The 15179-nt window shown below is 47.4% G+C and overlaps 1 protein-coding gene across 1 annotated transcript; it reads right to left on the bottom strand.

Annotated features, from left to right (window-relative positions):
• Positions 1-5042: 5042 nt before the first annotated feature.
• LOC149336928 (GILT-like protein 1) lies at positions 5043-8820 on the bottom strand. The gene is made up of 2 exons (XM_089554788.1): positions 8674-8820; positions 5043-5627 (listed from the first exon to the last, which is right to left on the bottom strand). Exons 1-2 carry the CDS (start codon positions 8818-8820, stop codon positions 5043-5045), a joined length of 732 nt encoding a protein of 243 aa, XP_089410914.1.
• Positions 8821-15179: the final 6359 nt, after the last annotated feature.

Genomic DNA, 15179 nt, shown 5'->3' with positions numbered 1-15179 from the left:
TTCCCACGGAGTCCAGGATATACCGACCTGTGGAGGTTTGTGTGAGCCTGATGTATTGTGGGTGGGCCTCCACCAGTTCCCCGATCGTGCTATGGAGGCCCAGGCCTAGTAGTCTGTCTGTGGGTGTGTTGAGGGGAAGATGAAGTGCTACCTTGAATGCCTTGCGAATCAAAGCATCCAAAGCATTTATGTCATGCTTGGATAGTTGTAAGTACGGGGTAGTGTACAGCACACGGCTGAGGACAAAGGCATGAATGAGGCGACATAGGTCGCGCTCCTTCATGCCTCTGTGATGTCCCGAAACTCTTCGGATGAGGTGCGATATCGCGCCTAAAACCTGCTTGAGTTTCTTGAGGGTGGTGGTGTTTTTGCCATCGTTCTGGATGTGTAGGCCCAATACACGGAGGGTGCCAACCTCAGGTACCGGGTCACCATTCAGTTCAATGACAATGGGGGAGCGGGGACAGCGGTGGTTCCTAGGACGGATGAGGAGCAGTTCGGACTTCTCTGGGGAGCAAGACAGTCCGATGGTCCGTGCATAATTTTGGGTGAGTGTGGCTGCTTCCTGTAAGGTGTTCTCTATGAAGCCGTCACTGCCGTGGGTGGTCCACAGGGTGATATCGTCGGCATAAAGAGTGTGCTTCAGGTGGGGAATGGTTGCCAATTTTAAGGCGAAAGCCTTTAATGTCTCATCGTTGTAAGCAGCAGTTGTCGACAGAAATGTCACGCTTTTCAGTTGGTCGAAACGGTCGTGACGTCACAGTGCGCCAATTTCAAACGGGGCCAATTGTACTTTGCCTAGTAACCATGCAACCAATTGAAGGGATCATATAGTGATGCTCCAAGAAAGTGACTCAGCTTTAGTTAATTGCTTAATTACCCAATTAACCTAATTAACTTTTCTACTCAGGCCCCATAAATAAATAAAACCGAGGAGGAAATTGATCGAGCTCGGGAATCGAACCCCGGTCTTTGGAGTGCGAGACGAGCATGTTATCCACTACGCCATGCCAGCTCTTTTTTTTTTTTTTGTCTTTATTGCCACGCCATGCCAGCTCGATGGTTTGGAATGAACAAAGGCGCGTCTAGTGAATACGGTGTCTTCGCTCACTGCCATACTCCTCCCTTCCCTTCCGGCGAGGTTTAGGTGTCAACCGAGATATGAGAGAAGGATAGATTTCCTTTCCTCAAAAAACAATTTACAGACGAGCGAGGCGTAGAACCGAATGGGGGATGGCGTTCTATGGACTCCCTGGCAGCGTTGCAAGACGCTGTCGTGTTCCACTCTTAGAGGCGAAGCTTAACATCTTAACCACACACCAGTGACCGCACTTTAGGTCAAAAAAGTGTACCCCCAGCCCACCCCCTGAATTTTGACGGGTGTCCACCGAGATATGTGAGACAGTTACTGCGTAATTTCCTTTCCTCAAATACAATTTTCATTTTCTTCATTACGGGTCATCTTTGTATTTCTTCTTTCACTCCCACTTCCTCCCTTCCTCTACGGTGCGGTTCAGGTGTCCACCGAGATGAGAGAGAATTACTGCGCCATTTCCTTTCCTCAAAAAGGGTTGCGTTCAAACGGCAAGGCATCGCGCCGATTGGGTGGTGGCGTTCCGTGGCAGCGCTACAACACGCTGTCGCGTTCCACTCCTAAAGGCGAAGCTTAAGCGTCATTAATTAGCAGTAAATTAGTATACAGGCATTAATCAGTAATTAACCAGTAATTAGTGATTTGTCATCACTTAGTAATTAGTACTCAATTACATGTGATGCCACCAGTGCCACAGAAGCAGCCAAAGTGGTGCGTAAAACGCTTTCGCCTCTACGCACTTTAGACAGTCAAAGTGGCCCTGAATTTTTCGGCGAGGGGGATGAGGGTAATGTTAAAGAGAAAGGGGGAAAGGATGCATCCTTGAGGGGTGCCGATACTCTGAAGCGTGTAGTAGGGGGAAGACAAAGGGCCGAAGTGTATCTCAGCTGTGCGGTCAGTGAGGAAAGTCCTTTCCGGAGTGCGAAACAAGCATGCTAACCAGGAGTGCAAACTGCGGGGCTAGTTGTGCCTTCTGTGTTCTTGTCTTGCGTCTGTTTTCGCTGGTTCCCTTTCTATGCATGCTAACCACTCCGCCACGCCAGCTTTTTTTTTATTGCAAGTTCCGCCACTCCAGCTCGATGGTTTGGAAAGAACAAAGGCGCGTCTAGTGAATGCGGTGTCTTCGTTCACTCCCACCTTCCTCCCTTCCCGTTACGGCGAGGTACAGGTGTCCACCGAGGTATGCGAGACAGATACATTTCCTTTCCTCAAAAACCAATTTACCGACGAGCAAGGCGTAGAACCGAACGAGCGATGGCGTTCTGTGGACTCCCTGGCAGCGTTGGAAGACGCTGTCGCGTTTCACTCTTAGAGACGAAGTTTAACATCTTAACAACACATCAGTGCCACAAGCAGCAACACCGCGCTTCAGGCTTTCGGCTCACCGCACTTTAGGTCAAGAAAGTGCCCCCCTGAATTTTTCATACGCCACCACATAGTTTAAAAGAAACGCGTGTTAAGAACAGGTAGTTTTGATCAAAAGCAATAGGCTCATGTTGGGCTTTGGCACAACTAACACATGTCCTACGAGTCCAGCAGTATATTTTCAGAATCACACGACATTTATTGCAAACTTTTTTGTTAGAAAATATCAACATAACCGGATTATATAAGAAAATGCCGCATAGTCAACGAAACATGTTACGGGAGTCGACTGCCGTCTGTATCGAATGACTTACGCGACCAGCGTGGCGAAATGCTCTTCCGTGTTATTTTCTCTGAGGCGCTTTGTCGCCATTTCGAGTGAGCGCAAGATGCTTATGCGTGGCTTCGAAGGAGTTGCTCAATAATTTTCACTACTAGAGACATATGGGCTACCTTCTTCGTTGTCTCTGCGTGAAAAGGAGCGTTGCATGCATCTGCCAGTTTCTATCCCCTGTTTTTGTCACAAAAAGTGCAATGTTAACTCCCACCGTCAGGCACCTAATTACCTACATACTATAAATTAACTTTCCAGTCACTACGGCTACCGCCAATGTTTATATTAGTCGCATTTATAGACTGCTGCCTTCGGTAGAATTCATCTAAAGCACGCGTGTTGCGAGATATTTCGCTTCATTTACGGTAGCAAGACGGTGCCAGTCGACGTGAAACTCCTACCAAGTTTGACGCAGCTGTTGCATGGAGCGTTTATTCCATTCCGGAATCCCAAAGCCAAAGGCCAACTGTTATCAGTTTCACCATAAACTCTACGCCGTTGGCAGCCGAAACGCCGCGCCACGCCGGCGGGTCTTTCACGCCGATCGCCACCGCCTTGCACGCGCAATTTTATGATTCCAGATGAAAATTTGGGTGGTAAAATCTAGGAGTATTTGCGTGCTAGGAGAATTATACCAAAATGGAACCGTGAAAGAGCTGCCTCTATATTTCCACTATGAACATTCTCGCTTACGACTGGTACTGGAAAGGTTCATTGATTCATTTTGATTGATAACCTGCCCAAAGGTGATAGTTACGTGACCTTGCGTGTCCCTTGTGCACAGCTTCATTTCATGTACCTCTCAGCGAGTACATTTCAGAAATTTGTTATGCTTAACATTGTCCATGCTCTATAGTTAACGCAAGTGTAAGCGGTTCACTGCTTAAATAATATAATTAGTAAATAGCCTGAGTATAGGACGGCACCGCTGAAGGGTAGATAAGAGTTTGCGTATAGAGAAGTTGGTTTGCGTTTCTGGAGTCTAACATTGTAAAGTGACTCAGGCTATGATGGATGCAGTAGTGGAGGGCTACGGATAATTTCGACCACCTGGAGTTTTTAACGTGCACTGACATCGCACAGTACACGAGCTCCTAACTTTCGCCTCCATCGAAATGCGACCGTCCTGACCGGCATCAAACCAGCTTTTGCTAAGAGAGCGTCATACGAATGGAACCAGACAGGACTCGATTTGGACACCTGTAATGTAAGAGATCCACTTATTGTTGAAATAATACAATATATACTAAGTAGAGCTTAACCCCCCAGCCGATAGTAGGCTATGAATGGGGTTGTAATGAAGCGCTGGCTTCATTACAACCACTGACATGAACTGCATTTTTTTTTGTTAAGGACTGCATTGCTAACGTAAGGCATTGATACTGTTTCGAGTTTAACATAACGTCGCTGCACTCGTACCCACATCAGATTTCAGTGCTTCGTGAGTCCCTTGATGGAAAATTGCTACTGGCTCAGCAACTGTTGTTTTACTTCAATTTGACAAAGAAATTCTCGTCATATATTTTTCCTTCCGCATCAGCAGAAGCTGCGAGCAGGCAACAGATAAGCTCTGTGCGTGTAATGTGCGTTTAATGTGCACCATTCCGCTTTAAATTCAGTGTTTCAGAAAATGAGTGTCTGAATGAAAACTAATATCGTCGTGTAATCACCCCAAGGCGACACTGTAGTCTTTGTCAAAAATATACAGCCGGATTCGTATGCTTCTAAGCCATTTCGCAGGGCTCTACCGCACATTTGACAGTCCTAATATTGGGAGGGTTGAAAACCTAAGTTCCTCCAGCTTTCGCGAGATTAGAGTCCCTGAGTATGCAAGAAGTGAGTATGCCGAGCTCGGAAAGCAGATCCCTTGGGCTGCATACATTTAACAACGACTGTACATGCACGGGCGGTCTGCAAGTCTCCTCTATAACGCTTGCATCACTTCAGTGACAAGAGGGCTACAAATGTTTCTTCCTCGCGTCGCCTGTAGGCGCCACCACATCCCTATTTTGAAACATTTTGATTCGTTCCAAGATGCCCCCCGTGGCATAGTCATCCAATTGTCTCTTTAGCCCCGGGATTAAACTAATTGTCCAGCGTCCAAATTTAGTGTCTTATTCACCAGCACCAGTTATCCACATTTTTCCCCCTTCAACCTTTGGGCACTTCTCTTCAGGTGTTGGTCTTCTTATCAATTTCCTTGTGATTGTTTCTGGATGACCAGTCTATTACCGCAACAGGAGGGAAATTTTAGCGCCTGAACCACCCGGACCTCTTCTTGACCACGCATGTCTGGGGCAGCGGAGGCTTCAAGCGCTTGCAGACAGTGTCCTTGAACTGCTTCTGAAGCTTCTTCTGGTAGCGTTTGTTGAAGTTGCCGTCAATGACCACGCTAGGCACGTAGTTTATGGGCGGCTTCAGGGACATCGTCCGCAAGCCCATCTTCCGCAGAAGGACCTTGCCCTGCTGCGAAGAGGCGCAGCCCGTGATCTTTGCGGCCTCCATCTTGTTCGCGTTAGCGCACTTGATGACGGTCTTCTCCGGCTTCCAGGCACTGAGCGTGCATGCGATGAAGGGCAGATGCTTGTCCGTGTCCGGGTAGAGGTTGATGGCACACGCGTGGATTAAGCTCACCTGGCACTCGGCCTGCCCATGCCAGCACGAGAAGGTAACTGTGTTGCCAGAGCCCGGGAGATCCTTCATGCGGGCCCTTCCAAAAGGAACCATCTCGACGATGAGGTGCCTTCGTAACTGGCCGTAGACGGGGAGGAGCTGCTTGGTGATGAACCAGGAGCTGTCTTTGCAGTACGGCTCGTAGAGCACCGTCACGTTCACCTGCGAGGGGAGCATATTGTTTTTTGTACGTACAGTCAGCGCGTAGTGGCACCCCTTTTGAAGCTAATAACGAACCGTTAACGAAAACGGCACAGGCAAAGCACTCGTGTCCGTATTACGTTCTGGAATTTCCTACGTCCAGGTGAAACAAAAAGTGCAGACACCAGATTTCGGTCGTGGGTTCTTTCTTAGCAGTGATCCGCGGCATTAGCAACTTGCCAAATTAAATTCGTTTGCAATTGGTAAGGAATTAAAAGTTAATTTTTACCTTAATTTTGCTTTTTAGTTTACGCTTTGGAAAGCTAAATAGTGCGTATGAAGTCGAAGTTTATTTCAGTGTCGTGGCAGGCACTCCGCATCTTAATTCATTGTCGTTAGGGATCTCGGAACAGGCTTGTCTGTGAGTTGTATTGAAATAGTACAATACACCAGATACCAGATTTTTACGACCAGCCTGATATAACTACATTTGTATGTCGCAACGAGCTCCACTCTGCTAAAAATGAAGCTTAGCGAAAAGACATCAAGTTCGAATAAAAATTATTATCTCGCCATAGGTGAATACCGCGAGGGCATCCAAATACATTAGCATGTTATGCAGGATTCTAGAGGAGAAAACACGCCACAGAATAACGCCGTCTATACTATTTACAGTTTCAAACGTGGCGAAATGGTGAAATCGGGAGACATCACGATGATAATTCTTTTTAAACGCTGTAGGTAAGTCACAAAAATCAAAAGACAACAAGGGTAATCGCAATATACATCGTAAGAAAAAAAGAAGTTAAACAGATGATTGGTAGGACTGCTCATTTAACGTTGTATAATTTACTAGCGTATATGTTTGCTTTTCAGTCGAAACAGCCGGGAACTTTTCAAACAAACATTTTGATTTTTTTAATGCATTTTGTCTAGACACGTTCTCCTCACTTTTTGTTACTCCTATACTGGCGTGCAACGTGGAACAACTGGTCGAAAAGCATGTGTGCGATGGTTGTGGTACTCAACGTCGGACGTGCTTCTGCCTTGAAAACAGCGAAGCGCTAATAAAAGCAGTGGTCGCTCCCTTTGGCTATAGCGCCGCGCGTCTTCACTTGCTAACCTTATAAGCTTCGACATGCTTCTAATGTTGGCGCCATACTCCAAAGAACGTCCAAAGCGACAGCCACGCAGAAATGGCGGCCTTAAGGACCTTAAGTGCCCATTCGTAACTAGTGCTACTGCACGATGTTCTATGCTTAGCCTTGCTAAACCATGTGCTTATTTTTAAGCTAGCGATTAGTCCCAGAGCAACTAACCGCAGCCAGACGCTCCTTGCGACCGGACTTTACCTATATGCACTTAAGTCAGTGTTTCATCCCGCTCACTTAAATTCCTTCCTTTGTTCTCTTCACTCACCGTGTTTCCCGCTTTGTTCTTTGGTATCATATTCCTTTAATCATGTAACATGGTTTATCGTATTCACACTTGTTTCCTTCATCACGCTAACAGTTTTGTTTGCGTCCTCGTTCTGTTCTTGTTCACTGCATTCCGCCTAAATAACTGCAGCTATTTTGCGTTTAGTTCTGTGTTCCTGTAATATGTAGTGCTGAAAAGTTGGCTTCATTTTCGGCGTCGATGACGTTGAACGAAAAATCCACTAAAAATCTCCGAAGGAGCAATCTAGGGGCAGGAGGCAGTTTAACGACTGATCGCGAGAGGTTGACATAGGAAACAGCAGCCTGTGCCAGACAGGCAGCTAGAGTAGATATCTCGAGGGCAAGTTTTTTAATAGAATCGCGCAAACGGGATTGCTAGCACAATAAGTATTTATGGCCAACATTCGGCATAAAACTCCCAGGAGGCGCCAGGTACCAACGACCTCTCGGCGCGTTGAATCATCTGCGGCAAAACTATTTTAACGGGAGGAAGCGCTTTAAAATAAAATGATAATGGCAATACTAGCTGTGCATAAATAACCTAAAGCGCTTCACCGCAACATTTGTTCGGCGTGATCTACAGTTGCCCTATATGGGAACAAACCACTTATGGAGTCTAACACGTGTGAAGCTCTTAGTGACTTTGCTGCACGACCTGGGTACGGAGGGGGATATTCCTATGAGTTAAAGACGCACGCATTCTTTGTAGGAAAACGCTATATTCATCGCATGTCTCCTAACAGCTAGGCAAATGAAACGCCACAAACGTTCTTTCAACATGAGAATTAAGGCTTCCATTGCATCTGCGAAGACAGTGCTTACGACATTGCGACTCCTCAAATTGAAATCATAATTATGTCACTCTTGAAGGAAAGTCGTGAGGAACGTAGAAAGGCTTCCGAATAGTTTATTTGGTGCGTTTACGTTTCACAATGACTTTCATAGTGTTTAGCTGAACGATCTAAGCAACTTGCTCAGATGCCATAACGTTTTAAAATTTATTTTTGTTCCAAAGCTGCTCATCAGCGAAGCGCGTGCATGGTTACAATGCTGAAGGAAGTCTGTAACCGGTCGATGTTCGATCATTCTTTGAATACCTTGTGATAAGGTTAGTACTGGGAGCCTAACACGTTCCAAAAATGTTCTGCCTATTGGAAAAGAAAAAGACTCACACCGAGAAATTTGTGATTGATGCTTCCTTAAGTTATTCCCCTCAGATGAGAGCTGCTTGCAGACTAAGTTGGGATAACAAGAGACTTCCTCCGCGAACTACCTCGCATGAAAGGCAGAAAGGGTCAATATAAAGCGCTAATAAACTCGTAAAAATCACCGCTTTCACTGATGTAAATAAATGACCCGTTCCATCGGCTAGCCCCACATCTAGATTACTTCCAACATCAGAAAAGACTGGCCGTCGTTTGACGACACAGTAGAGCTAAATGAGCATCTACCACATCCCAATAATTAAAAAAACTGCAACTGCAACTCTCCAGCAAGCGCCCTGTGGTGCGAAATCACACAGTAAGCACTGTGCACCATAAATTTTACTAACAAGGGTACTACTATTTCTCCCACTACGTTATCTGTATAAAATACGGAACTGGAGAGACAGAGAGATCTGGGCTCACCTTTTGCGGACCGCCAATAAACATTTCCGTGGTCGGTTGAGCTGGCGCTGCCGGCTTGACTGCTTGTGTCAGCTTGGTCTGGGTGAGACAGGGAACAAAGGCGGAAGCTAGGATTCCCAGCGACAGGATCAGCAGGTCAGCCCCCATGCCCCTATTTTGCAGGCGCTGGTGGGGCGCCGGCTTCTGTGGCGACGCGAATACTGCCCCGAAGCTCTGGACTCAGCTTTGGGCTGACGCTGGACCATCGCCTCAAAGGCGAAAATTTTTTGCTGCTAGAGCGCTACGTGTAGCGATGGCGATTAGTCCTGCCCGTCTAAACTTCTTTTTCAGGCACTTCTACGTCTTCCATATGGGTCGGTGGAACACTTTGACTGATGATGCATCTGAAGTAAAAAAAAAAGAAACTCGGGAAAACGAGAGAACTGAGTCTGAAGGGCACAGGACAAGCGTTGATCCTGAATACTTTTTTTCAAATGGCCGTGTTTTTGTATGGTATGGTAAGTGTACTCCAACGTCCCGCTGCTGCACGTGGGTTATGCAGGACGCCGTAGTTGAGGGCTACTGATAACTTTTGAACTGCGTGGTTCTTTATCGTTCACTGAGATGGCGCGCCACACTGGCTGTTATGTCTGTCGCTCGCATAGAAATGGAGCCAAGGTGGTTGAGATTCGATCCGAGAACTTCAGCTCCTGCCTTTGAACGTCGTGGGCATTCCCCAGTAGCAACACCAGGTCCCAGGAATATCCCAATCATATCCGCATATCCCACCTCAATTCTGTACTTGCGTAGGATGCCCTTATGAAGTCGTTGTTTTTGAAGTCCTGACACGTGATCTGGTGGATATCTCGTTCGGGCTATAATGCGGACGCTTACTACATATGCATTCTTTCTGTAATTCTGCGCGTATCCTTGTAAGATCTGCTCCCGCAGTAGAATCTTTGCCTCGATATATGTTCACTTTGTATATCAGGCGCCTTTTATATGGGTGCATGGCTCTCTCCGCCGTAATATTTTTGCCATGCCAGATGTATAGTAAACACTAGAGCCTTGAGTGCAGAGGTTCGAGTCGTTAATTCACTTTTCGATCAATCTAGCACTAAACACGACCTCATGTTCAGCACGGGTGGCGATGCATTTTATTTCTGGGTTCTTCCTCGGTAGGCCGCTAAACTTTCAAGTTTGCCACGCTCGGATGTCGGCAGTGGAGAGTGGATAATAATTAAAAACCTAGAACCAAATGTAGAGCTCTTTTGACACAAATTTAAATACAAACGTGTTTTGTATTTCATACTTACTCTGAAACAAACATTAAGTGATTGTATATACGAAGCCATTTACGTGCTGCGGTCCTGCCCTGTTAATGTCGACCGCGCTGGCAGCGCGGGCAAGGTAGATGTACTATGGTAGCGTAGGCTCCATAGAAGCCCATACGTTCAAAACATGGCGGCTTGTGGTGCGCAGCCAGCGCCGTCTTCGAAATGCGTGGACAACTAAAAACTGACGTCATAATTAAAACAAAAACGCGACGTCAAAGTCACGTGTTTTAGTGACGTCATACACGTGACGTCAGCGTCAGGTGCTGCTTGGCGGGAAAAATAAACTGCTGAACGCCGCTACGCTTCAGCGCGACAGAAGAGGAAGAGGACGGAGCTGTGCTGACGTGTCTCGCATGGGCTCCCGCCTCGAAGCCACTTTTCGGCATAAAGAGTCAGCCTTCGGGCTCGAATTTTTCGGACGACATCCGGGCCATTGTCCAGTGCCTGCTGAAGCCGGATTTTGCCAATCTACGGACACCTAGGCATATTGCCGGCTGACTGCCGGCCTAGCCATCGAGCTCGACCTAGCTCGGACACCAGTCTAGGTCCAGGAAGAAGGAACAGGGTGCTACCGGAAAAGGAGGAAGCCACAGCCGGAACAACTCCAGCTCCTTCCCGCCCCTGGGGAACCCTGCAGGGAACGACAAGAGAAGCTCGAGCCGCGGACGCAGCGATAGCCGCTCCAATAAAAAGGTGAGCTGGCCAGCAGAGGCCTCCCAATCTATTGACGCTCGAGAGAAGGAGTTTCAGATCCAACTACAATCCCGAGACAGAGAAATTTCCAGCCTTAAAAAAGAGTTGGCTGACATTAAACGCCTGTTACAAGCGCATCAGGTACAGAATGCCACTGCGGCTAGAATGCCACCCACCGCGTCCCAGGCTTCGACCAATAATGCGATGGAAACAGACGCTATTTCCCACACTCCCTCCACCGCGTCCCAGTCTTCGGCCCATAACGCGACGGACCCAGACGCCAGAATAGCAACTAAAAGACCGCTTTCTACAAAAGAAAGCGAGGAATCCAAAAGAAAGGCCGAGGCTTCGGAAGCCGACACCCCACAGCCATCGAAAGCGCCTACCAAACTCAGGGCAGACATCAATACTCTGTCAGAGAGAACTAGCGCTATATCAACAGAACAAGCAACCTTCCAAGGCCTCGTTACTACCAAATTTGCAGAGATAGATATTCGCTTTGCAACACTAGAGGGACAGGTATCCCAAATAGCCACCTGCATGCAGCAAATAATGGATAGGCTTACAACTATCGAGGCCCGCCTACCCCCCATCTTGGATCTGTCCACGACGCCACAACCATCTATAACCCAACATGGCACCACGCCAAAAATTTGAAATTTGGCAATGGAACTGCAGAGGCTTCCGCCGCAAGCGGGCCCACTTGCAGCTCCACATCCAACAAGCACCGTCTGTTCCAACCCCAGACGTGATTGCATTGCAAGAAGCTAGCGGCAGGGCTACACTGCCAGGCTATAAATCATATCTGCCACCTCATTACGATACTAGTAACGCAGCCGGCTCCTTCACAGCCACTCTGGTGCATAGAAATATCACCGCAATTCAACATTTTATAAATGATTCGGAAGAAGATTACACCCTACTTGAAATAGTACCAAGGCAAAAAGGAGACTCAAATCTCTTCATCCTTAATGTATACAACCCGCCCAGAAACAAAGGCAATGGACTTCCACACTTGTTGATAAACACGGTAAGGCTGGCTGCTAGGGCTCAACTAATAATTGTGGGAGACTTCAACGCTCAACACCCAGCATGGGGATATACCAAAGCAACTCCGAAAGGGAACCTGCTCTGGCAAATCATACAGTCACTAGGGCTCACAATGCTAAACAACCCGAGTGACCACACACGCATGGGTAACAGTGTATGTGTAGACACATCTCCAGACTTATCCCTCTCTAAAAACGTCAAGGACGCAAAGTGGGTCAACACCGGGCAAAACCTTGGTAGTGATCACTTCATCCTTAGCATCACCTTCCCCACGACAAAACTTAAAAACAAAGCAAAAGAAATACGAACCACGGATTGGGACAAGTTCAGGCAACTTCGCGACAAGACAGCTCCAAAGGAGATCTCTAACCTTAGCGACTGGGTTATCTCCCTGAATGAGGATGTCAGCTCCACTATGTTGTGGTGCTAGTTGAGAAGGAGGAGCAGATTGCAGACTCAAAACTATTACACCTGTGGCAGGCACAAAAAGGCCTCCAAAAACGCTGGAAGAAGCAAAAACACAACAAGCGACTACGCAAAAAGATCGCTGACATCGAGAGGCGAATCGAGGAACATACACTTACTCTCCAAACACAACAATGGCACCAAATATGTGAAAGCGTCAATGGACAGCTCGGAAATAAGAAGACATGGCATCTTCTAAGACACCTGCTCGACCCAGAACAAACACGTCCCGTGCAACAAAGTCAACTGTACAGACTCATACATAAATATGAGGGCACAACTGAAGACCTAATCAAAGAGCTAGCAGAACGTTATCTAAACACGGATGATGGTACCACACAACCAGACTACCGGGGAACTCCTAATCCAAATTTAGACGCAGACATCACAGACGCAGAGGTCTGGTACGCAATTGGAAAACTGCGGACAACATCTGCGGCAGGACCAGACAAAGTAACAAATAAGACTCTCAGGAACTTAGACGCAACGTCGATCGCGGCGGTTACAGACCTTATGAACAAATACTGGCATGCAGGCAACATACCACCAGAGTGGAAACACGCGAAAATCACTTTTATTCCTAAAGCGGGTAAGAAACTCAGCACTGAGAATCTACGCCCAATTTCATTAACATCATGCCTAGGCAAACTCATGGAGCATGTCATCCTCAATAGGCTCCAAAACTATGCGGAGGACATGAACCTCCTACCTGAAACAATGTTAGGATTCAGGGCCCAACTATCTACCCAGGACATACTCTTGCAGCTTAACAAGGACATAATTGAAGCTGACGAGGGAACAGGAACGAAAGCAATATTGGGTTTAGACCTTGTTAAAGCTTTCGACAACGTCACCCACAAAGCCATTTTGACAAACTTGTCAGAAATCAACCCCGGAGAAAGGACGTACAACTACATCCGATCCTTCCTCACTAACAGAACAGCAGTGATAACGGTCGGAACAATAGAGTCTGCCCCAATCACACTAGGAAGTAAAGGAACGCCACAGGGCTCCGTCCTGTCCCCTTTCCTTTTTAACCTCTCCCTCATCAAAATTCCCCCCAAACTGGCACAAATACCAGACCTACATCACACGTTCTATGCAGATGACATCACACTTTGGGTAACCAAAGGATGCGAAGGCTACATAGAAGACACACTCCAAGCAGCAGTGGACATCATTGAGGCATGCGCATGGGAATCCGGCCTCACTTGTTCTGAGCAAAAATCTGAACTCTTCGTGATCCGTCGTAAACAAAGAGGTTGGCGTACCACAACATCCCCCCCGCAAATAAACGTCTATGTTAATGGACGACCTGTCAAAGAGGTACAGACCATGAGAATACTGGGGTTGTATTTACAAACAAATGGAAAGAATACTGACACACTCACTAAGCTAAAACGCACGGTAGAAGCGACGGCGCGATTAATCCGCCGCATAGCTAACCGCAGACAAGGGGTGAGGGAAAGAGATTTATGCCGACTAGTGCAGGCCTTTGCGCTAAGCAGGATACTCTATGCCACCCCTTATCTCAAATTTTCGAAAGCAGAAAAGGACAAATTGGATAGTATGATACGGCAGGCCTATATACAAGGCTGCGTTAGGACTCCCACTGAATGCCTCAACCGAACGGCTTATGAGGTTAGGAATACATAAGACCTACAATGAACTGAAAGAAGCCCATTTAATGGCTCAAACAGCGCGATTAGCCAATTCCAGAACTGGCAGGAGTATTCTTACCAGGCTCGGAATTAACTTTCAACCTACGAATAACGATGCTAAAGTAGACTTACCCCGCGACTATAGGACGGCCCTACTAATCAAACCACTCCCCAAAAACATGCACCCCTTACACCATGAGGGTAGAAGACAAGCACGAGCCAAGGCCTTACATAACAAATACAGACAGTGCGCTGCAACACTTTATGTAGATGCGGCAGAATACAAAAATACCAATGCCTTTGCAATTGTGGTTGTGAACGAGAATGGCGACCAAATCGTCTCGGCGACAATCAAAACGAAATCCTCTGAAACGGCAGAAGAGGCGGCTATAGCCCTCGCCCTAGCACATACCCAAGGGAACATCATCCTCAGCGATTCCAAAATGGGTATCAATAATTTCGCTAAAGGGCGAATTACAAACACCTCCCTTAGAATCCTTAACGCAACCAAATTCTCACCAAATTATTCCGAATTGATATGGGTCCCAGCCCATTCGGGGAATCCGGGGAACGAGGCAGCCCACAATAAAGCCCGAGGTTTCGTCGACCGGGCAGTGGATGAGTCTGGCTCCCTGAATTTCACGAAGGACTCCATGATCACATATCATGATCTCACCAATCATTTTAAATTAGAGAGGAGAATTTTCCCCCCTCCAGACAAAAGACTTACTAAAGAACAAGAGGTTACGTGGCGTCGTCTACAGACGAGATCGATACGCACCCCATCACTCCTCGCGCACATTTATCCAGATCTTTACAGCCAAAACTGCAAACACTGTGGCCAACGTGCTACCTACGATCACATCCTGTGGGACTGCAAAATAGAGCCACCTCCGGGTGATCTAGTTACAGCTCCTTCTCTCGAGCGGTGGGAGACCGTGCTGGCTAGCTCTGACCCCAGAACGCAAGTTTTGGCGGTGGAGTGGGCTGACAAAGTCGTCGAGGGCTATGTACTCTCGACCACTTAACGCGACCTCTTGCCAAGCTCTTCCCGGCGAATAAAATGTTTTACAATCAATCAGCGCGACACCCGACACGAGAACGAAGAAAGAAGACACGAGTGCCGACCACCAACGCTATTTTTAGGTAGTCAGTTCTCGTTGTGCCTTTTTCCTTCGTCCTCACCTCAGGTGTCGCGCTGAATGTCGCAGGTGTCGCGCTGACGCTGAAGCGATGAAATGTGACGCCGCCAGACAGGTTATCGCTCGCACATCGTGCAACCGCACACCTCTTTTTTGCGTACGGGGGCGCCATGGCCACA

Source organism: Amblyomma mixtum, chromosome 7, assembly GCF_055824585.1.
Source record: "Amblyomma mixtum isolate Tamu chromosome 7, ASM5582458v1, whole genome shotgun sequence".
In the NCBI taxonomy this organism is placed as follows: Eukaryota; Metazoa; Arthropoda; class Arachnida; order Ixodida; family Ixodidae; genus Amblyomma; species Amblyomma mixtum.
Note: the sequence above shows the minus strand (reverse complement) of the source record. Positions and strands in the feature narration are given on the sequence as shown.